This window comes from Eptesicus fuscus, chromosome 17 (assembly GCF_027574615.1).
Source record: "Eptesicus fuscus isolate TK198812 chromosome 17, DD_ASM_mEF_20220401, whole genome shotgun sequence".
Lineage (NCBI taxonomy): Eukaryota > Metazoa > Chordata > Mammalia > Chiroptera > Vespertilionidae > Eptesicus > Eptesicus fuscus.
Genome location: NC_072489.1, coordinates 22,384,126 through 22,407,510, shown reverse-complemented (window position 1 = coordinate 22,407,510; position 23,385 = coordinate 22,384,126). Strand labels below are relative to the sequence as shown.

Genomic DNA, 23,385 nt, shown 5'->3' with positions numbered 1-23,385 from the left:
TCTTCTCACAAATGGAATAGAGTTGTATTACTTTTCTATAGCACATTCCGGTTCAGTAAGAACTGAAGGTAGAACACCTCTTCTAATCATCTGGAAAAACCAATAATTGATGAGTTTTAAAAAATAAAATTAGCCCTAAGTAATTGACACAGTTTCCCAGACTGCTAAATGGTACGAAAATGCTCATACTTTGGCTTATGAGCCTTTCAACAAAATGACACCATCCTCTGTAAAGATGGACTAGATATCACTCTACATATAGTTCAGAAAATCTACATATAACTGTGTTTTTTCTAAGGACAAATCAAAGTAAGAAAGAATTATCAAACTCTACTTCCCAGGCAATATATTGGGTCAACACTAAATTATTTGATAATGTAAACAATGGCCACATTAAGAAGTGGAACATATGCTTTGAGAGATTAATGGCAGATTTGGGGAGCTAATTACTAGTAAACACAGATTCAAATGATGAAAGTAATCTTGGCCTGAGAAAGGCCAAGACATGTTTCATGAAAAAATAAAAGTAGCAAAAATTAAGTGACTTAAGAGTCAGTGTTACAGGCAGAAGAAGATTATCCCCTCTGTAGTCTGCATCTGGCTTGATAAACATCACAGCCCCAGGAAAAAGACAGTTTACCATTTCTAAACCATAGACATGGGGATATTCCTAACATCAATAGCATCATCTGTGACAGCCTTGTACATAGTTGAATGCTTTGGTTAACGGTAATTAATTAAAATGCTGATATTGACTCATTCAAGAAAACATTTCATTTTAAAATGAAAATGCTGCAATGTCCATTGTGTTAATGCCTTGTTTTTGTTCCTCTGCTGTTGCAAACAACACACACACTCCAATGCAAACTAGAGAAGTTGACTCAGTTGGTTAGAGCACTGGGTTAATGAGAACAAGGTCAAGGATTTTATCCCTGAACAGCTTAGTTAAACTTGGCAGAGAAAAACCTTTCTGAACAAGCTCCAACTGTTATTTAAGCAAGCCCAATTATAAATGCACAGTGTGGGTCACAGCAGAGGTAATCAAAACAACCCACCCATCCAGTTTCTGGAAAACAATGCCAAACACCCAGGGTTCAAGTTAGCAACTGTGAGTCTTATTTAAATGGCACTGTTTCTTTCTTTTTTCTGGTGTTGCTTTACTTTGAATAATGATGGAAGATATAAGTAAAATTATTTTATATCATTGAATGTGTTTTTGCATATGATGTACTGTTTTTTGTGTTGTTTTTTTTTTTTTTCCACATCTATGGTCTGTCCACCTGTAACAAACTTTGAATAATTCTTACACCTGAAACAGCAGCATTCAACCTGCATCAGGCAGAAAAGGTAATTTCCAAAGGTGTAATTATGTAAAATGGTGTACATTTTCTGAGCCTCAGATTTAGAGGAGGGTTTTCAGCAAAGGACGATGAGCCACACTAATAGCAGGTATTGTGCTACCTAGGCATTAGGAGTAGAAGACATCCTGTTTCATAAAACAATCATGATTTAAAAACGAGTCTATGTGGTAGATTAGTAAATCAACTGTAAAAAAGATTCTGCACAACTCTGCAAAATGTTAGAGGCAACATGTAACAGGATAGTTGTGCACCCAAGTACAAACTCACAAATATTTGGGTTAAAAATCAAAATGTGAGTTCCATAGTCTAAAGTTATTTTATTTTATTAATTTTTTTAAAAAATATTTTTATTGATTTCAAGGAGGAAGAGACAGAGAGAGAGAGAGAGAGAGAGAGAGAGAGAGAGAGAGAGAGAGAGAGAGAGAGAAACATCAATGATGAGTGAGAATCATTAATTGGCTGCTTCCTGAACTCCCTACTGGAGATCAACCCCACAACTGTGACAGGAATCAAATTGTGACCTCCTGGTTCATAAGTTGATACTCAACCATTGATGCACACTGGCTGGGCAAAAGTATATTTCCCCCACAACCTTCCCCCATTTAAATTCACTAAAGGTCTTTAAAAACCAGTGAAATAAAAATTGTAAAGTTAAGTTCACCAGCTTCTTCTAATTTCTAATTCTGTTACTGAATTTCTGTGTAATCCTATTTATATGTGCTTTAGATAAAGTATTATGATATCTGCATCATGTAGGAGAAAATAAAAACAAAGGATTGGTTCAACATGTAAATCATCATAAAGGTCCCCATATGAAACCCCTACGTTTCTGTTAGAGTATAAAAAGAAGCTAGGAAAATTTCAGGGCAAGAGGAATAGGGAAACTGACATACAAAAATTAAACAAGGCCAAGCAGTTTGGACAGCTTGCAGCTGGCTTGTAAATAACAAGCCATTATCTTCCCCAAACCAAGGACACTTGAGAGTAAAAGATTAAAAGTCTCCCTAAAGAGAGAATGCAGAAAAGGAAGGGGAAATGGAAAAAGGACAGTTTTATTTCACTCCCTAAACAGAAAAGTTTCAGGGCTTGGCAAGATATAATTTCCAGGTGTTTTTCACAAATTCTGGGAAAGTCACAACGAAGTAGAAGGGGACCTTGAAAATCAATCTGTACCAGTATATCCGGCAGAGGAATTTAAAAATCTATAGACAGAAACGTATATAAGGCAATGAGAATGACCAGAAAGAAAATGAAAAATCCCTAGGAATCAAGCTGGAACACATGGAAATATGTGATATAAATGACAAAGATCTCAAGAATGAAGTTCTGAAAATACTCAACGAGGTGCACGAAAATATCAACAGGCAATTCAGTTAACTCAGAAAACAAATCAATGAATAAAAGGAGTAATTTACAAAAAAGATCAAAACTTTCTAAAAAGAACCAATCAGAAATTCTGAACATGAAACATACAATTAAGGAGATTAAAAGTGAGCTACTGAGCATAGAAAACAGAACCAACTAGATGGAGGAAAGAATGAATGATATTGAACCTAGGAATCAAGAAATGATGCAGAGGGAAGACTCAGAGAGACCTGAGCATAAAGAAAAATGAAAGAGCTCAACAAGATCTATCTGATTCCATGAGAAAAAGCAATATTAGAATTATAGGCATTGGGGAGGAAGAAGAGAGTTAGCAGGCAATGGAGAGTCCATTCAAAGAAATAGTGGAGGAGAACTTCCAAAGTCTATGAAAAGAACTAGATCCTCGAATCCAAGAAGCAAAAGTAGAGCCAAATATTCAAATTACTGAAAAAGAGAAATTACCATCCACGAATAATATATCCAGCAAAATTATCCTTTAAATATGAAGGAGAAATAAAGACGTTCCTAGACATTTAGAAGCTGAACGTTTTATCTCCAGAAAACCTCCCCTGAAACAAAGAACATTAAGTTGCAACACTGTGGGTAAGAACACCAAAAAACTTACAGCATAAACAGGAACTATTTGTTACAACAAAAATATAAAAGAGTGGGGGAAGGGGATAAAGTCTGAACTGGCAAATGAAGATGAAGATCAGATGCACTCAAAAGAAAAACAAAACAAAACACTATGGTAATATGCAATTTCATTTTTTATAAACCTACTGGTAACCACACACAAAAATCTCCAAACTAGGAAAAAAGAGGAAACAGAGATGTATGGAATACTACCAAACGAAAACAACAGAAACAAAAAGGAAAAGAGCCAGTGGGGGCACAGAGCTACCAGATAACAAAAGATAAAATGGCTATCAGAAATTCTCATATAGCAATAATTACCCTAAATGTAAAAGGTCATAATTCACCAATAAAAAGGCAGAGAGTAGCACAGTGGATCAGAAAACAACCCAACCATAAGCTGCCTACAAGAGACACATCTAAACTGCAAAGACAAAGGTAGATTCAAAGTAAAAGGATGGAAAAATAATTCTACAAGCAAATAATATCCACAGAAAAGCAGGTGTGGCCATACTTCTATCTGACAAAATAGATTTCAAGGTAATAAGAGGCAAAGATGGACACTTTATAATGATAAAGGGGATACTACATCCAGAAAACACAACACTTCTTAATATATATGTACCTAACCAGGAAGCACCAAAATATATAAAACAAATACAGAACTAAAGGGAGAAACAGAACAAAACACAAGCATAGTTGGGAACCTTAATATTCCATTGACAGCTCTAGACAGATCAACCAAACAGAACATCAATAAAGAAATATCAGCCTTGCCCAGCGGGTGTGGCTCCCTGGTTGAGTGTCAACCTGTGAACAAGGAGATCACGGTTTGATTCCTGGTCAGGGCACATGCCTGCGTTGCAAGCTCCATTACCATAGCCAATCTGTGATTTTTCTCTCATCATCCATGTTTCTAACTCCCTCTCTCTCTCCCTCTCTGAATCAAGCAATATATCCTATCTAATAATAGACAAATATGCAAATTGACCACACCTCCGACACACCCACAAGCCACGCCCACAAGCCATGCCCACCATCCAATCAGAGCAAGTATGCAAATTAACCCAAACCAAGATGGCTACAGCCACAGAGAGCAAGGTTTCCTAGGTAACAGAGGAAGCCAAGCTTTCTGCCAGCTGTTGCAGGCCTAAGCCTCAACTCAAGCTACAAAGTTTCAATTATAGAACATAAACAAATTTAAACAAATGGCGGCAGAATGGAGCTTGAGAGAGCAGGCCAGGGTTGCCGCCGGCAACAGGGGAAGCAAAGCTTTCCAAACACCCTGGCCGGGCCCACCACTTAAGGCAACAAAGTTTCAATTATAACCACAACACAAATGGCTGCGGGCCTCGGAGGGAGCCCCAGGCTTGGCTCTGCTCCAGGCTACAAAGTTTCAATTGTAGAAGGAAAATAAATTCCAGATACCAGATACTCCGCTTGCGTTGCCAGGGGGCGTGGCCCGCCTGCAAACTACCACAGGCCCCTCGCTCAGGCCGCCCCATGCCCCGAGGGAACCCCACCCTGATCAGGGACGCCCTTCAGGGCAAACCAGCTGGCCCCCACCCCTGTACTAGGCCTCTATCCTATCTAATAAAAGAGTACTATGCAGACTGATCATCACTGCAACACACAATATAGCTGCCCCCATGTGGTCAAAGATCCTGCCCCCATGTGGACACAAGATGGCCAGCAGGAGAGGGCAGTTGGGAGGCACCTGGCCTGCAAGGAGGGCAGTTGAGAGGCACCAGGCCTGCAAGGGAGGGCAGTTGGAGGTGATCAAACCTGCAGGAGAGGGCAGTTAGGGGTAACCAGGCCAGCAGAGGAGGGAAGTTGGGGGCAAATAGGCTGGCAGCAGAGTGGTTAGGGGGTGATTAGGCTGGCAGGCAGAAGCGGTTAGGGGCAATCAGGAAGGCAGGCAGGCAAGCAGTTGGGAGCCAGCAGTCCTGGATTGTTGTGAGAGGGATCCCAGATTGGAGAGGGTACAGGCTGGGCTGAGGGACAACCCCCCTCCGTGCACGAATTTTGTGCACCGGGTCTCTAGTGTATGTGTGTGTGTGTGTGTGTGTGTGTGTGTGTGTGTGTGTGTGTGTGTGTGTATATATATATATATATATATATATATATATATATAAAGAAGTAAAGCCCTAGCTGGTTTGGCTCAGTGGATAGAGCATCCACCTGAGGACTGAAGTGTTCCAGGTTTGATTTGCTCAAGGGCACATGCCTAGTTGAAGGCTCAATCCCCAGTTCGGGCCATGCAGAAGGCAGCCAACCAATGATTCTCTCATCATTGACGCTTCTCTCCCTTTTCCTTCCTTTCTGAAATCAATACAAATATATTTAGGAAAAAAATAAAGGAGTCAAATTGTCATTTTTTGTGGATGACATGACTCTGTATTTAGAAAACCCTAAAGTCTACACCAAAAAACTATTAGAAACATTAAACAAATACAGTAAAGCCACAGGATACAAAAATCAATGTTCAAAAATCCATTGCCTCACTGTCTACTAACAACAAAACTTCAGAAAAAGAAACAAAAAATAAATTCCTTTTGCAACTGCAACAACAACAACAACAAAAAACCCACAAAAAAACCTAGGAATAAACTTAACAAAGAACCTGAAAGACCTCTATACTGAAAATTACAAAATATTATTAAAAGAGACTGATAAAGACACAACAAAATGGATAAAGAGGGTCCTAATATAAGGTGACAAGAGCTTTGACTTTGGGTGGTGGCACATGGTGCAACATACAGATCTTGTAACAGAAACTCACAACAGAGACTTACATGTTCATGTTGACCAATGTCACTCAAATCAGTTTAATACACAAATATTTACATATAAATCCCCCATCCACTGGCTCCGTGGATTAGCTGAGAGAGCCCATTCGTGCTTTATGCCGGATGATAGATTTGCTTGCCTTGTTCCATTAATAAATTTGCATGTTTTACTTTCTTAATAAATTTGCTTCAGTACAATGCAATTATTTGGAGCCATTTGTTTGAATTTATTCATGTGAGAAAATGAGAACCGAGAAGGGGACAGCCCTCTTCCTCTGAAGCAAGGGACCATCCAATAACACCTCTCCTGGAGGTTTGGGTTCCTGTAACATTCCAAGAAGGCTTTCTCTATTACTTTTGGTTTGGTGAAGTTATTTAATCAATATATTCACTAAGATGGATTCTATTATCCCCAAGTTTGGGGCCCTGCTCTTCTAGTTATTCTGAATTTATTTCGAAAGAATAAAAAAGTAAAGGTTTACAGTCAAAAACTTATCAAAATAAATGTGCCACTTAACCAGGGGGATGTGTTCTGAAAAGGGTATTGTTAGGCTATTTTGTCATAGTGCAAACATCATGAGTGCACTCAAACAAAATTAGATGCTGTAGCCTACTACACACCTAGGCTATATAGTATGGCTTATTGCTCTGTAGGGGGAAAAAGTAACTTTCCCTCTACCCTTCTGGGTTCTTGGCTAAGACATACCTGTAATAAAAGATAGATTAATAGGAGAAACTCAAACAAAAGTTCATTAGCATGTATAGCTCCTGTATACATGGAAGAGACCCAGGAAAACAAGGCTGAAGCCACCACCTTAAATAGCACCTTCAGCTGAAGATAAAAGATCATGTTGGAGCTGAGGGGAATCTGTGGGAGGTTGCCTAGAGAAGCACAGCAACCAAAGGTAAAGTTGTTACTCAGATTTAAGTCCTTGCCTTCTGCCTTCGGCATTGATAAGCGTTTCTGGAAGATAAAGTCATCCCCCGTTTCCTGGTACAACCCTTACAAATGACGATTTTCCTTACAAATGTAACTGTCTTTTTAAGGGGTAACTTCCATTTGGTTTTCAGAACTTCTCTCGTGTTTTCTGTTTCTTAAAATTTAATCAGCCTAAAATAATTCTTAGGCCAAAGAAACTCATTTTGGGGTAACAAATTCTGTTCCCCATAGCTTCTGAAATGGGACAACCAATGGGTCTGGACTGCCTGTCACTACGTGAGCCAATTCAGCAGAGACAGGACTGAATCATATATGAGCGTTTATACCAGTAATGCTGGCAGTATGGGAGAGCAGCATGTCAGCCACAAACATCTGCTCTTTGGCACCCCCATAAACCAGCTGTTCAGATAGGGTAGAACAAAGATTACATCGGGAAGCAGGGAAATACAGGAATGGGGGAGTAGGCACCTTGGGCTGGGGTGGGACTCCACTGTTTGGGCAACAAGGTTGTTAATCTTTCCATAATAATAGGAAAGTTTTGAATGAGAATGGACCCCATTCCAAGGTTGACTCCCAGGGCCTAGGGGCCTATGACTCCCAGCCAGGTTAGAATGTCCTTTTTTTCTTTTTTTTTTTAACCAACACATCATGGTTAATAGAGCATGACTAATATTTTCCATAACCATAGCTAGTCCCCAATATTCTATTTTTGCCCCTAACACTGCTAGGCTACAAACCTGTAGAGCATGTTACTGTACTTAATATTATAGGAAATTGTAACACAATAATAATTATTGGTATACTATGTTGCTTTACAATATTAGACTAGCTATGATGTCACTAGATGATAGGAATTTTTCTACTCCATTATAATATCATGAGACCAGCATCTTATATCCAGTCTGTAGATGAAAACAGAGTGATATAATAAATCGTAAGTTCCTGGGCAGTCATGGTGTAGTCATGTTCTAGGCCTGTAACTTATTTAGTGAAAGGTTTTAAGCTATTCCTGCCCATTGTTCTTGCACATCTAAGTTAACACACCTTTAAAATGCCAGAATACCCTTGGAAGGCACAACCACCCTTAACAAAGCATATAATCTTGTTAACTATTATGTAATTCCATCTTCTCCTTGCTTTTTCCCACCTTCCTGTAATCCTCATTAAGTTCCTTCCTTAATTTCAAATGCATAAAAGAAACATCAAAACTGTTATTCTCAGGAGCATTTGAGATCTTGCTTCCCAGCAATTGTCATTAGTTTTGGCTCAAATAAACTCATAAACATTCTCTACAGGTTTAGACATTTCTCGTGTCAACAAGTCCATCATTGACCAAAATGTTGTTATGCAACTCATGTCTGTATTAACATTGTTAAAAGGACTGTATGAAGATAATGTATCCATAACACAAATACATGATGCTATGGAGAAATAACAATCATTTAAATAACAAGAAAAAACATTTGAAATTAAAAGGTTGCATTAAAATAAATTCAATGGAAGAATTAGAAAATAAAATCAAGCCCTAACTGGTTTGGCTCTGTGGATAGAGCACTGGCCTATGGACTGAAAGGTCCCAGGTTCGATTCCTGTTGAGGGCATGTACCCTGGTTGCAGGGGGCACATCCCCAGTAGGGTGTGTGCAGGAGGCAGCTGATCAATGTTTCTTTCTCATTGATGTTTCTAACTCTCTATCCCTTCTCCCTTCCTCTCTGTAAAAAGTCAATAAAATATATTTTAAAAATAAATAAAATCAAGGACAAGAGGTGGAACTTTTGAGAGAAAAACTAAAAGATATATAGACTCAAACATTCAACTAATAGGAACTCCAGAAAGATAGACAATCAAAAAGTAATGGAAATTTTAAAGATGTAAAGACATGGAATTCTTAGAGTTGAAGGCCCATCATGTTTGTCCTGCATTCCTGTTGGAGCGCTCCTAATGGGTCCCTTTGCTTTTATCCTTTCTTCTTACATATTATTTTACACAATAGCAATCTGTACATTTAAAATGTACTACAGAGTAAATATCTTTATTCAAAACCCTAAAATGCCTCCAATTATATTCAGAGTAAAACCAAAGTTTTCAAATAATCTGATTTTCACTCCTTATCACACCTCTGACCTCCTTTCATACTCTTTACCCCAGGCTCAAACATCAGGCATACTCCCCAGCTGGGTCTGTTCTAGTTGTGCCTGCTGCCTCAATCTCCCTTTCCCTAGAAGCTGCATGCTTAAGTTCCCCATCACTTCAACTTGTGCTCAGATGAGGCCTATTCTGATCACACTGTTTAAAACTGGAACTCTAACAGCAAAACTGGTCTTCTTCACTCTTTTTTCTTTTTATGTTTTCATTTCCCCATGCCTTTCTAAAACATGATCCAATTTTGTCACTTATTGTGTCCACTCTTTATTGTCTGTCTCTGTTCAATGGAATATGAGCTCTGTGAGGTCAGGCACCTTGTATTGCAAGGGCCTGGAACAGCTCCTGCACACAGAAGTGCCCTATAACCATTTATTGAATGGATAAGTAAATATGTGTATGAAGCATTTCTCCACTGAGTGGCACAAGACCTAAAATACATTGTAAAGAAACTATGATCTGAGCATGCCACTCATTATGATGAACAATATTTATAGTCTGAATAATATGAATAATATTTACTGGTATTTAAACATACAGAATCAGCCAATAGACAAAGTATAAATGCTATAATTATGGTTATAAAGTAAACTGCAATGTAAAAATCAAGATACATTCCTAAGATTTGGTAAGGTAGAAGGTAGTCAGAAAAGGTGGGAAAATGGTAAAAGAGGTACTATTCCCTCATCATACAAATTGGGAGTCCAGATAAATCCTGTTCTCATCATGGAATGCTGATGATTGGTTGGCAAAATGGTCGTTACTAAACTATGCTTTTTGAAATTATACAGGCAGCCAACCATAGAACTGAACAAAAAACAGCTCTGATATAAATTCATTGGGAGTCAAAAAACAATGATCACGGCTAGTAAATTATAGCACAGAAATATAATTATTTAGTGAAACCTTGACAACGAAAATAAAAGATAAGTAGAAAGTAGCTAAGAGTGGTCACATTTTAGAATTTAGATTTGGAGAAGGATTATGTGTAAAGAGAAGACTTATGTTAATATGCTCTTACATACTATTACATTGTTCTTTAGTGCACAATATTTATTTTATAAAATTTTAAGAAATATGTGGAAAAAAAAGCCTACCAAATGAATAGTAGATATTCTTTGCATTGTGTATGTGAATACATGGTGAACAACAAATGAAATTTACAAGTTTAAAAAGTGTTAAATAGCTCAATATTAATCTTCAGCATTACATAAAAATTGTAAGTATTATCCAGCAGGGACTAAGTGATATCCTGAGGTTCCCAGTGTTCTTCCTCTCAAGTCAGTTATTATCAATCTCTGATTCATTCTATAATAGAATTTTGAGAAAGGAAAACAAAAGGAAGCATTTATCGTTCCCCTTTGGGGCTCATAACATTGCTGGTTACACCATCTCTAGTTCATTTTTTCATAATTCCCAGCTAACTTAATCAGAAGTAGCACAGTGCTCAGTAATGAACAAATTAATATTAATTTTTTAGATAATTTGAAAAGCTAGTTTCTACTCCTTAACTTCATTTGCATAATCTCAAACTGAACATTATTTTGCCCATTTACTAGTTTTACATCATTTATAAAACTCTAATTTATGCACTGTGAATATTCCAGAGAACTCCTTTAATCACCACTTACTTTCAATTTCCTGTGGCCCAGATATTGTTCACTTGAATGAAAAGTGATCAGTTTTAGCCCATTAAAGCTCATGAAAGGAAAACAGGTACAACCCATATGCAAAATTCTGAGCTCTGGGTTAAGAATACAAAATGAGTTGTAAACCTGCAAATCAGAATCTGTTGTGCTTTCCCCAAACATATAATTATATTTTAAGTTAATTTCATTATTTCAAATCACTTTCTTTTAGTTAAACATCTTTTTCACAGTGCCTAAATTAGATGTCCCCAAACATGTAATTATATTTTAAGTTAATTTCATTATTTCAAATCACTTTCTTTTAGTTAAACATCTTAAAGTCAAATTTATGCCTTACTCTTGACAAGGGTAGCATTAACATCCACTTTCATGTTTAAATTTCACCTCATTGCTATTTTACAACCAAACCCTTTTTGCCTTGCATATTTCACTTCTTTCAAAATTTTTTTATATATTTTTTGAATTACATCTATTTTTGCCATCCAAATTAAATTTATTTCAAAATAAGTAGGGAGGGTAATTAGATGGATAGATGGAGAGCAAGTGCATTTTGGAGGAGTCTGTAATACAGAAAAGAATACCTGTAGAAAATGAAAGGGACATGGAATAGTATGTATACAGACATGGAGTCCCCCAAATGCCCTTTTCCTTTCCCCTTCGTCCTCTTTGAGTGGTATCTTGATAAGCCATTAAAATTTAGAGTAGACAGTAAAATCTCAGACATCTCTCACAGCAATATTTTTTGCCAATATATCTCTTCGGACAAGGAAAACAAAGAAAAAATAAACAAGTGAGACTACATCAAACTAAAAAGCTTCTGCAGAGCAAATAAGCAAGTAAGTAAATAAATAAATAAATAAATCTCAAAATGAAAAGGAAACCCAAATATGGGAGAACATATTTGCCAATGATATATCTGATAAAGGGTTAATCTCTAAAATATAGTAAGAACTTATATAACAACACCAAGAAGACAAACGATCCAAGTAAAAAAATGGGTAAAGGACCTGAGTAGACACTTTTCCAAAGACGACATACAGATGGTCAATAGACATATGAAAACATGCTCAACATCAATAATCATCAAAGAGATACAAATTAAAACCACAATGAGAAATCACCTCACACCTACCAGAATGGCTACTGTCAATAAATCAACAAACAGCAAGTGCTGGTGAGGATATGGATAAAAGGGAACCCTCGTGCACTGTTGGTGGGAATGCAGATTGGCGCAGCCAATGTGGAAAACAGTATGGTGTTTCCTCAAAAAATAAAAATGGAACTGCCTTTTGATCCAGCAATCCAATTTCTGACGATACTAGTATATCCTAAGAATCCTGAAACACCAAGCAGAAAGAATATAGGCATACATATGTTCATAGCCCAAGCGCCCATCAGTAGATGAGTGGACAAAAAAAGCTGTGGTACATTTATATGATGGGACGCTGTGCATCCAGAAGAAGTAAAGAATTCTTACCCTTTGTGACAACGTGGATGAATCTGGAGATTATTATCCTACATGAAATAAGTCAGTCAGAGAAAGGAAAATACCATTATATGTGGAATCTAATGAACAAAAAGTGACAAACAATAGAACCAGAGGCATGGATATATGGATCCCACTGACAGCTGTCAGAAGGGAGGGGATGGGGGACAGGATGAAAGATGGTGAAGAGATTAGCCAAATAACATATATGCATAATCCATAGACACAGACAAGAGTGTGGTGATGGCTAGAGAGAAGGAAGGATAGGGCTGGGTAGGACAAAGGGGTGAGGGAATGGGGACATCTGTAATAGTGTCAACAATAAAAATAAAGCTAAAAAAAGAAAAAGAAAGACTTAGTGGAGATAACTCATCATCCAGAAATTCTTTTTATTGATGCTACCCTCTTGCAACTCATAGCACCATTCTCTAGAGCTTCTACAAAACCATGTATGTAATTGGATCCCTGCACTTCCTACATGTTTAATGATTGGTTAATTTATGTATCTGTCTCTTCTACTTGGGAAATTCCTGAAGGCAAGGTCTGGGTCATATTATCTTAATTCCCTAAGTTGAGGCACATAGTAGACCTCAATAAATATTTAGAAGTATGAATGAAGAAAGTGATGGATAAAGGGGTGATATGGAAATCATTACATACATGTAAGGAGAAGGATGTGGCATAGAAACATTAGAAATAAGTCACTTATAAAAAGGAGTGGGAAAAATGTTGGAAGGAGAAATAGGAGAAAGGTAAAAAAAAATGAAGAAAATTAGTGGGTGGAAAATAGGGCTATTAGAGGACAGATGCAAGAAGCAGATTTTGGAAAGCAAAGGAAAAAAATTGACAAGTGTAATCCAATATGTTGAGGCCAGGGAAATAGAAGGAAAGAAATCAGAAGGAGTGTTGATAAGTGATCAGCATGGAAAATAGCAACATAAACTAGCCATCTTGGTAGTAAAAGGAAAAATGAGGGAGGCCACAATAAATAAAGGAAGATAAATGATTTAATGACAATACTAAGGAAAGGACATTTAAGGAAACACCTCCCTACACACACACACACACACACACACACACACACACACACACACACGAGTTAAGAAATTATGACTTTAAAGCATATTAGAGATAGTTTTTTTAAGTACTCAAACATTTGCTTATGTTAATATGGAATTTGCTAAAAACAGTAAGAGTATTTATTTTTATTAAAAATAATGAACAATTATTGAACCCAAAGCCAGCAACTCTACTGGCAACGCAGTCATTAGAGAGTACTGTAAAGCAACTCCTGCCTTTTTAAGGTTAATTTTTCTGCATAGTTATGTTAAATAAGTTTTGCTCTCATCAACAGCAACTGTGATTCAGTATCTGTCCTTAGCTGTAACAAGTGAGACAGATTTGAAATAGAAAATGTTCTTTTCCATCATTGCACTGAAAGACTACCAGTCCCCACTGGCATCTTAAGAGTTGCTTCACTATACCAGGAGAAAATCGAAGAGAAGCACCACGGGCAGATGTCCGGAAAGCTGTCAGAGCAGGCGACATTATGTGAAGTGACTCACCCTGACATCTCTTGGTATTCCATTACAAATCAGAGAGGCTGTGTTTTCGCCTGTGGGTTGCAATAGCCTCAGGTACCCAGATACTATCCATGTTCTTCAGTAGAAGTCAGCCAATACTCATTGTTAAACACCAGTCAGACACATGACAGACTGCCGGCAAACTGACATCTGCAATGCATGAATCTGCTCTTTCTACTCTAACGTTTTGTAGGAGGTAGATCTTAAGGGTTACCATGATGCTAGTGATAGTTACAGTGTGCCTAAAATGTAACAGGACTACTTTCTTTTAATACTGTAGCGTTTGCTTTATAATCTCATTCTTTATCCAGAAAAATGAAGAATGCACCAAACTAAATTTTATACCAGTTCAAAACAACACCTAGTCAATATTTGTCTACTTTGAAATTTGTTAGAAATGCCTCCCTGTGGAGCTAATATCTCCTCATTTCAGGCAATGCAGGATATAACTTACTCCTCTCTCTACATAATCCATATTACCTAAACCACATTCCATCCTCTGTCTCTTTCTTTCTTGTTAATCCTCACCCAAGGATATTTTTCCCCCATGGATTATTTTCTAGAAAGAGTGGAAGGGAGGGAGAGAGAGGGAGGGAGGGAAGGAGGGGGAGAGAGAGAGAAAAACATCAATGTGAGAGACACACATTGATTGGTTGCCTTCCACACGCACCCAGACCAGGGCTGGGGATCAAACCTGCAACCCAGGTATGTACCCTTGACTGGGAATTGAACCTGAGGACCCCCTTCCCCCCCCTGCACAGGCTGACACTCTAATCACTTAGCAAAACCAACCAGGGCATGTCTGGCTCTCTTTTAATCCTATATAATAAAAGCCTAATATGCTAAGTGCCTGGTCCTCTGTTCAACCAATCAAAGTGTAATATGCTAATGATATTCTAAGGCCGTTCAACCACTTGCTATGATGTGCACTGAACACCAGGGGGCAGACAGTCGACCGGTTGACCAGTTGCTATGACGTGCACTGACCACCACGGGGCAGATGCTCCAACTGGTAGGTGAGCTTGCTGCTGAGGTCTGGCCGATTGGGACTGAGCAAGATGGGCTGGACATGCCCTGGAGCCCTCCTGCGGTCCCTCCCTGGCTGGCCAACCTCCTACGTCCCTCCCCAGATCTAATCGTGCATTGGTGGGGTCCCTCGGTCTGTCCTGCACCCTCTCACAATCTTGGACCCCTCGGGGGATGTTGGAGAGCCAGTTTCGGCCCGATCCCACAGGCCAGGCTGAGGGACCTCACTGGTGCACAAATTTGTGCACTGGGCCTCTAGTATCTTACCTTATAATAGACAAATATGCAAATTGACCGCACCTTTGCTACGCCCAAAGCCATGCCCACCAACCAAGCCACGCCCACCAGGAAACCGTTGCAGGGATGCTGGGTGCGGCCGAGCCCAAGGCTGGGAAAGCCGCCCGAGGCTTTCCAGGCCTTGGGCACCAGCGGGGAGCCTGTGCCGATCGCAGGAAACCACTGGGGGTCGGCTCCTGTGATAGGTAGCAGGGACGCTGGGTGCGGCCGAGCCCAAGGCCACCGCCCGGGGCCAAGCCCCGACCCTGAAAGAAGGCAAAAGGCAGTGGCCACAGCCAAGGCCTGGGTCCCCAGTGCAGGCAGCCAGGTGAATGAAGGTCTATTGCACGAATCTTCTGAAAAACGGGCTACTAGTTATATATATAACCATGCGTTAGTATCCATGATGTCTGATCCATGCCATTTTATGGACAGTATATTCCCAACCTTTCTGTGCCATCAGCTGTTGACTACATACTGTGTTATCCCCTCACCTTGCATTATGTGAGTGTGTCCCATGCTCTTTTTGTTTTGTGAGTGAGTGTGAAATTCTGTAAGGAATTTAAAATTCCACACCAACTCTTTCCTAAGCTTTTTGTCCTGCCTATTCACATTTTTAAAAGAAGTTAAAGTCATTTGAAAACAACAGTCACCATTTATTATGTCCTTCTGTGACCACAGTTAGCTAATTATTAATGGGAAGGAAGCAAGGGGACCTCAGGCATTGTGGAAGATACTCAGCTGGGAAGCAGAGGCCTGTTTGCTTCCCCGGAAGGCTACAGCTTCACACCACAGGAACAGCAGGATGACCTCCACTGGGAGGACCTCCCCTCCTCCTCCACTCTGTCCTGGATTGGGGTGGGGGGTGGGAGCAGCAGGACATGCACAGTAAAAGCCAAAATAGTGCAGGGGAGGTGCTTAACCATAGAGGCCAGTCTGTCTAAACTGGGAAGGGGATCATTCATCCGGGGTGGAGCCCAATGCAAGTCCTTGAAATCTTGGGAAGTTAAGTGGTTGTTCTGAGAAACCTCCTACAGTACTTCTAACCCAAGGAGAACAGACTGCTCAGGCTCCAAAGGACTATAAAGCAGAAATCCGTTGGCACTATTTACTTGAAAAATAATTCCCCAGGTAGTTTGAGTAAATATTTAAACCAAAAAGTCAAAACTTCAATGAAGTAACTTATATGAGGTCACAATATGTTGATGGACTTTAAAAACATTTTCTAGGTCCAAATAGTTACAATAAGTTATTTTGAAGTCCATTTGAATAACTTCCCCACATATGTGGGTAAATTATAATAATAATAATATTTTTAATGTTCAAAGGATAAAATATTTAATGTTTTAATGCCTGTAAATCATTTTCTTTACATTTATTTATATTTTCCCTGCATGCTACAAATATATTCAGATCTGAAATTTGATTGAACCCTTTCCTGAAGTGTTCTCTTTACCAGCAGGACGTAAGGACATGTTCTTTGCAGACAATGATGGGATTTTGTAGCACAGGGGATTTTTCTAAGGAAGACTTAGAGTTCAGTTCTCCCTTCTAAAACATTTAATTGCCAAGAATATATAATTCTAATATATAAAACTCTGAATATGTTGGCCTCCACAATAATGGAATTGTGATAGTTCTTTCTTTTATATCAGGCGTCCTCAAACTACGGCCCCCGGGCCACATGCGGGTGTTTTTTGCCGTTTTGTTTTTTTACTTCAAAATAAGATATGTGCAGTGTGCATAGGAATTTGTTCATAGTTTTTTTTAAACTATAGTCCGGCCCTCCAATGATCTGAGGGACAGTGAACTGGCCCCCTGTTTAAAAAGTTTGAGGACCCCTGTTTTATATACTTCTTTTGTTTTCATAGATGAACATATTTGAATGCAATAAAAAGTACATGAATTAGCATTTGTGATATAAATCTCATGTTTACAGTAAAAATGGAGTATAACAAAGTAAACATAAACATTTGGAAGCAGAGAATAAGCTTCCATGAAGAATGTAAAATCACCAGTAACTCTGCCATTATGAGCCAAGGATGGCAGCCTAATGTTTTAACCCTTTGCACTCGCTTGCTCTTTTCTCGATTCCTTTATTCTACTTGGGATTTAATTTTTTTAATACCCCAGATTTTACAAAGCACGGCAGTAGAATAAAAACTGGAGTATCTTTTCATACAAACTTATTTATTTGGATTTTTTTATATTTCAAATTATTGATACATTCAATAACTGTCACACTCAACATCCGAGTGCAAAAGGTTAAGTGTTATAATAACTACAGTGATGATGATAATTAATATCTATATAGTTGCACCCGACTGACCAGTGCCTATTTTGGCAAGACCAAGCAGAAAGGAACTGGCTAATGAGTCTGTGATAGCCACCGTAGGGCACTGAGATCAATTCCCACCACAATCAGGGGATGTGGCTACTCAAGGTGAATATCAAAGATGGCCTTCAAGGTGGGCACTTATTCCAAGTGAAGGGTGGAACAGGTAGAGGCAAATATCTGTAATCAAGGTAGAGTGTGTAGTAGAACTTAAAGACCCAGAGAAAGTAAGAGAGAAGTTTATCTAGAGAGAGAACCACACTACCCCAGATTGAAAAAGACTTAAGCAACTACATACAAGAGTAGCAAGAATTTAGTATCTTTCTGAGGCTCACTTCCGAAAACATCACCTGGTATAAACACACACCTGATCACAAGAAAAGAATGAGTGAAATTCACAATCTGAAGCCCAAGCGAAGGGCAGAAGGTGGCTGTGGTTGGATTGAGGTAGGGTTGCGATTTTGTGTGTCATGTGGTCACGAGAGACAAAGAGATCAAGATTTTTATGTGAGAGCGGTTACAGTATAGGCCAAGTGGTACAGGCTGTATAAGAAAGGAAAGGCAGAATGACATGACTAAATAAATTGGGGAGTGCAGGGGTTATGAAAGGATCTGAGATAAGAGAATATGATAAGATTAAAGGCAATAAAATTTTTGGAAATGAGAGAGTTAGATACAAAAGTGGAAATTTAAGATACCAAATGGGAAAAAAATTTAGAATACATTCATCAAAGTACTGTAGAATAGAAAATAACCTGCACTAATTAAAGGTTCTTAAAACACAGTGGGAATGAGACTGATAAAATTACTTATATTCACAAAGGTCCGTCTATTGAGACATTTCACTTTTTTTAAAACCAGTAAATTTTAAATTCATTGGACTATTGGTTTAGGATATAGATTATCACAGATAGCTTTTTTTCCTATAAGAGTATTTTGTTTTTAAGTATAAAAATAAATATTGCTTACACAATTATGGATCCATCACTATTCCAAAAAAGTGATTATCAGTTACATTTTTGAGAGACTGAATATGCAAATGGACAATGGCCAGCATAAATATGACAGTAGAACTTTGACCCACGACTTCTATAGCAACTACCTTAAGAAATGAAACCACAGCTTCTGTAGAACTGGCCCAGAATTGTCAGGACTTGTACAACAGCAACCGCCTACCTACATTTGCCTTTGCTTTAACCTTTTGCACTTGGATGTCGAGTGGGACTCGACAAGGTTAGCATTAGAATAAAGGAATGGAGAAAAAAGCAAGTGAGTGCAAAGGGTTAAATTCAGCAACAATCAGAGAAAGCAAAATATGTTCCCCAAACCAACCACATAAGATGCCCTGCTTCTAGTTAGCCCACCTGCATCTTTCCTATGTCCACAAACTCCAATCCAAGATGCCTGAAGTCTTCATTTTCATTCCTCCCCGCCCCCATTTGGAAGTGTTTCCTCTTCCCTGCCTGCCTTTGAGTCTCCACCAAAAGCAAATGATGGTAGCTAATGCCATAGCCTCTGTATGTTCTCATTTGGGGTGGGGGTGTCTTTGTTTATTCTTACATTTCTAATAGTTTAGTCTCCTGTGCTCTAAGAAAATGCAAATTTTAATTCTGTCCACCTGAAATATGCAGTCACACAGTACAGAACTGTTTTGCCACTTGGAAATTGGCAAAGCCTTTTCACCCAATTCTCTCCTATATTCACTACAGATATTAAAGCACTAGATTTCAGGAAAGAGGGTCTGTGCTCTCACAGTTTTACTAAACAATTACTAAGAAGTACATTTTTACTAATTACTCATCACATCAGAATGATTGGCAGACAGAATTATTCTCCTTTATGTTAAAGCAGTGTTGAATAATTGTTTCCAGTGATTCAAAACTCTCACAACATAAACAAGCAGATTCCTTACAGAGAGAATATTCATGGGAGAGGCAATAAGAGCTTATAATAACCCTAACACTCAGTCCAAGAAGAAAAACAAAGTCATCATGGTAATGCACAGAAAACTAATTCTTCCTCCTGGTATTGTATTTATTTCAAATATAAAACAAATGCCTTCTGAAAGCTAAAATTGAATAGCCAGAAATGTTTTTTCAAAATCTTAAATGATCCACATACCTATTTGATATTTTCAATCATCTTTCTAGATATTTATGTGTATATTTAATATAAATGAGACAGAATTCATAGCTTTATGAAAACAAAAATTAAATTTATCTCTTTATAGCTTAAATCATAAGATATAAGGTTGCTTTTTTATTATTGGATTAATGATTTATTCCGTTTGGGGAAGGTAAAGTGGAAGGACCTGCACACCACAGAGTTAAGACTTTAAAAAGCCCCTGTGTGAACACCACAGCCGTTGGCATGACAGAACCTTGCTTCATTCTCCCAGCACAGAAGGCGCACATTCTACAGAGCGGAGCAAGGAAAGGTTATTTATTTTAAAGGAAGTTCACGATGAAAATTAATTAAACCCTGACCGTAACTGCAAATGTCAAAATACAAATGTCCTCCAGTGACTATTTTTTAACCACTAGGGTAAAATAAAATAAAATAAAAACTGTTCCATATTTATTATTCTCTTGGCTGTGTGAACTAAGCCATTGAAATGGCCATTGTTGTTAAACACATTATATTAGAATATAAACATTTCATCTCAAAAAAAGTAAAACAAGCCATGTGCAAAGAGATTTCATATTTAAGAAACAAAGGGATGTGACTCAGAAAACACAGGAGTTTTTATGCGTCTCAGCCACGTGGAATGGCTTTAATTCTGAAGCCCTCGCTGAACAGAGACAAGCTGAGCTTCTACCCCTCCCTCCTCATTTTCTAGTCCGTTGCTCAGAATGGTACCTTAGAAAAGAAAGGTGGGGCGGGAAGCTTTCGTAAACAGCAAGCCCATGTCCAGTGAAGGTATGTAAAAGGCGAGGGCAAACAAGGGGACCCCTAGCAAGTCTTAAATCCTTCAGCCTGGTTTCTAGAAAATACCAGGCACTGAAGAAAAGAACCTCTGAGTTTCAGTGTGATAAGGTGACGTAGTTTATGTGACTGTATGGAGGGCCCTTCGCCAAGACAAAATCATGTTTAAGACACTAACTTCCAACTTTTCTGCCCTAGAATGAATGCACACAGTGGGAGCGACAGGGAGGCCTTACTCTGTTTGCAATTGTGCACAAACAACCACAGAAAACCTGCGCCAGGCCGCCAGTGTAGGCTCAGTGGCGTACTATGTGGTCAGTGTGCCAAGAGGCATACCCCCAGGCTCAGAAATGGCTACACGTTTACAGAGTAATTTTTCCAGCCCCGAATACAGTTCTTCTTAGAAGTGTTGGAGACCGGGTGTAAGCTGACAGAGTCCTTGCACCGGAAGGGACTGATAAGAATCAGTCCCCTACCCACACAGTGTTCCCTGACTTGTTTTGATGGCACTTTCCTATTGTCAGCAGAATGAGTAGAATGAGAGTGACCTTTCATAGCTTATCAGAAGTCTGTAAATATTTACCGAGAATTTGGCTTCCTGCTTTATCTTAGAGATTAAGAGGAACAGAGAGTACATTCCTCTTAACTGAACTCCCATTCAGTATTTGTGTATTAAAGGCATTACGCAGTTAATGAAGTTGCTGTAGTCAGTCAATGGCTTGCAGCCCTCCCGATCCCGCTTTCCTGTCTTGCTTTCTTTTCTCAATTCCTACCTCCCTACCTCAGCCGGGTTCACCCGTCAGGCTGGCCCTGACATATAGGATGAAAAAGCCCAGCCAGTGTGGCTCCGTGGTTGAAAGCCAACCCATGAGCCAGGAGGTCACAGTTTAATTCCCGGTCAGGGTACATACCTGGGTTGCGGGCTCAACCCCCAGTAGGGTGCATGCAGGAGGCAGCCAATGGATAATTGTGTCTCATCATTGATGTTTCTCTCTCCTTCTCCCTTCCTCTCTCTAAAATCAATAAAATAAAAATGAAATAGCAGTAAAATAAAATGAGAAAAAAATCGAGCATTCAGTGACACTTTGGAAAAGATAATTTACTATTTATTCTTTTTATTCTTTTTTTAAATTTATAGCTATTTAAAATCTATATGAGGGACAGAGAGTGTACTACAGTGGTTGACTACTTGTTGATGAATACTGCAGGGCCAGCTATGACCCCATTCTCACAAGGCCCATTACAAACCAGGTAAAATACCTGTGCTGATCTAAAACAGCTACATTTAATCCTCAGAAAAACATTGTAGTGACTTAGAAAACTCTTGAAAAGAATTGGGAATAAAAAAGAAGTAAATAAAGAATTTCATTAATGTTAAAATAATTGAAAATTTATCACAATTTATATGAACTTAAATTAAACTGAATCAGGATTTAGTTCAAGTACAAAATATTATCAGGGTCCAAAATTCAATTTTGCTACCCTGCCTTTACTGCTGTTTGAACATACAACATTCCTATTCTGTGGATGCCTTTGGCAGTGACACCTATAGATTGTGAGGATGTTGGGCTGTTTAACTTTGCAAAACATGAAATGTGTCTATTTTCCAATAAGAAATCACTTTGTGGGGTTGTGAATCCTCTTCTAACACTCGAGTTACAGCGTATGACACCCTCGACATCACTGAGCCTCCTTTCCAAAGTCATTTCATCATCTGTTTCCAAAAACATTCATTCCTTTGGGAGGGAGGAAGATGCAGAGCAAGAAAAACTTTACTGAAATCTGTATCCTCACCACCTGCTGGTGGCATATCTGTACCATTCCATCATCCTAACCTCATTTCCCTTCTTTCCCAGTCTGAACCCAGTTATTTCCATATATATATATATTCTAGTAGTTTCAATTTTCTTAGCCCCTTGAATTCTGCTGCAAATCTATTTTTATCACATTCATACACACAATCTATAATGCCTTATGTATATCATTGTTATTGTATTCAAATATATCTAGTTGCTGTTTCTGTAGCAAAAGGTTTCATTAATTTTGATTATATATAACTCAATATAACTTAAATTATGTAGCTATGGAAGTCAGTCATTCAGATAGCTCTGACAGAGATAATAATTTGATTTACCAATTTCTTTGTAAAAGTAATATGCTCATATGATACACAGAGAAGATCCTAAGGTAGGAGAGTATAAAGTGGATTCTAAAATTATTCATTGACAGTTTATAAGAAAATGCCATGTTTACCAATATCTCTAGAATGACACTCCTACAACTTTCTAATTGTATATTATTTGATTTTTCCCTACCACTTGTATTTTAGCACCTGACACTCAAAGAATCTTGAGGTTTTACTAATGAGACAAATATTTCAAACAGTTATAAGTATTGCACATCATTTCCTACATAATTACCTGGTGAAGTCTGTCATCTCCATCATGATCATACACATCTTCTTGGCCAGAACAATAATATCATTGCTTGTATCATCCCATATTTCAATCTCAGCATCCAGCTTACTCTTTACTTTCTTGAAATCAGCAACTTGCTCAGCAATCTTTTCCTTCTCTGCCTCAGGCAGTTGAGTCATCTTAGCCTAAAACATAAGATAATTAGATTTGTAATTATTTCATTATCTCAAAAGGATTTTAGGAAGAACTGGTCACTAAAGAATGTTCATTAAATTTGTTCATTTAAAAACAGACATGTCATACTTTTTTGGTTCAAAATCCTTCTTTAAAATTTTAATTTATTGACTTGAGAGAGAGAGAGAGAGAGAGAGAGAAACATCAATTTGTTTTTTCACTTATTTATGCATTCATGCATTTCTCTGGTTGATTCTTCTTTGTGTCCTGACCAGGAATCA

General features: G+C 38.4%; 1 protein-coding gene across 1 annotated transcript in view; it reads right to left on the bottom strand.

Annotated features, from left to right (window-relative positions):
* The window catches only part of CTNNA3 (catenin alpha 3), a 1,343,669-nt gene that overhangs the window by 91,168 nt on the left and 1,229,116 nt on the right, over positions 1 to 23,385 (bottom strand). The window contains exon 15 of the mRNA XM_054728624.1: positions 22,934 to 23,115. Coding sequence (XP_054584599.1) covers positions 22,934 to 23,115 — 182 coding nt within the window. The remainder of the gene's footprint in view (positions 1 to 22,933; positions 23,116 to 23,385) is intronic.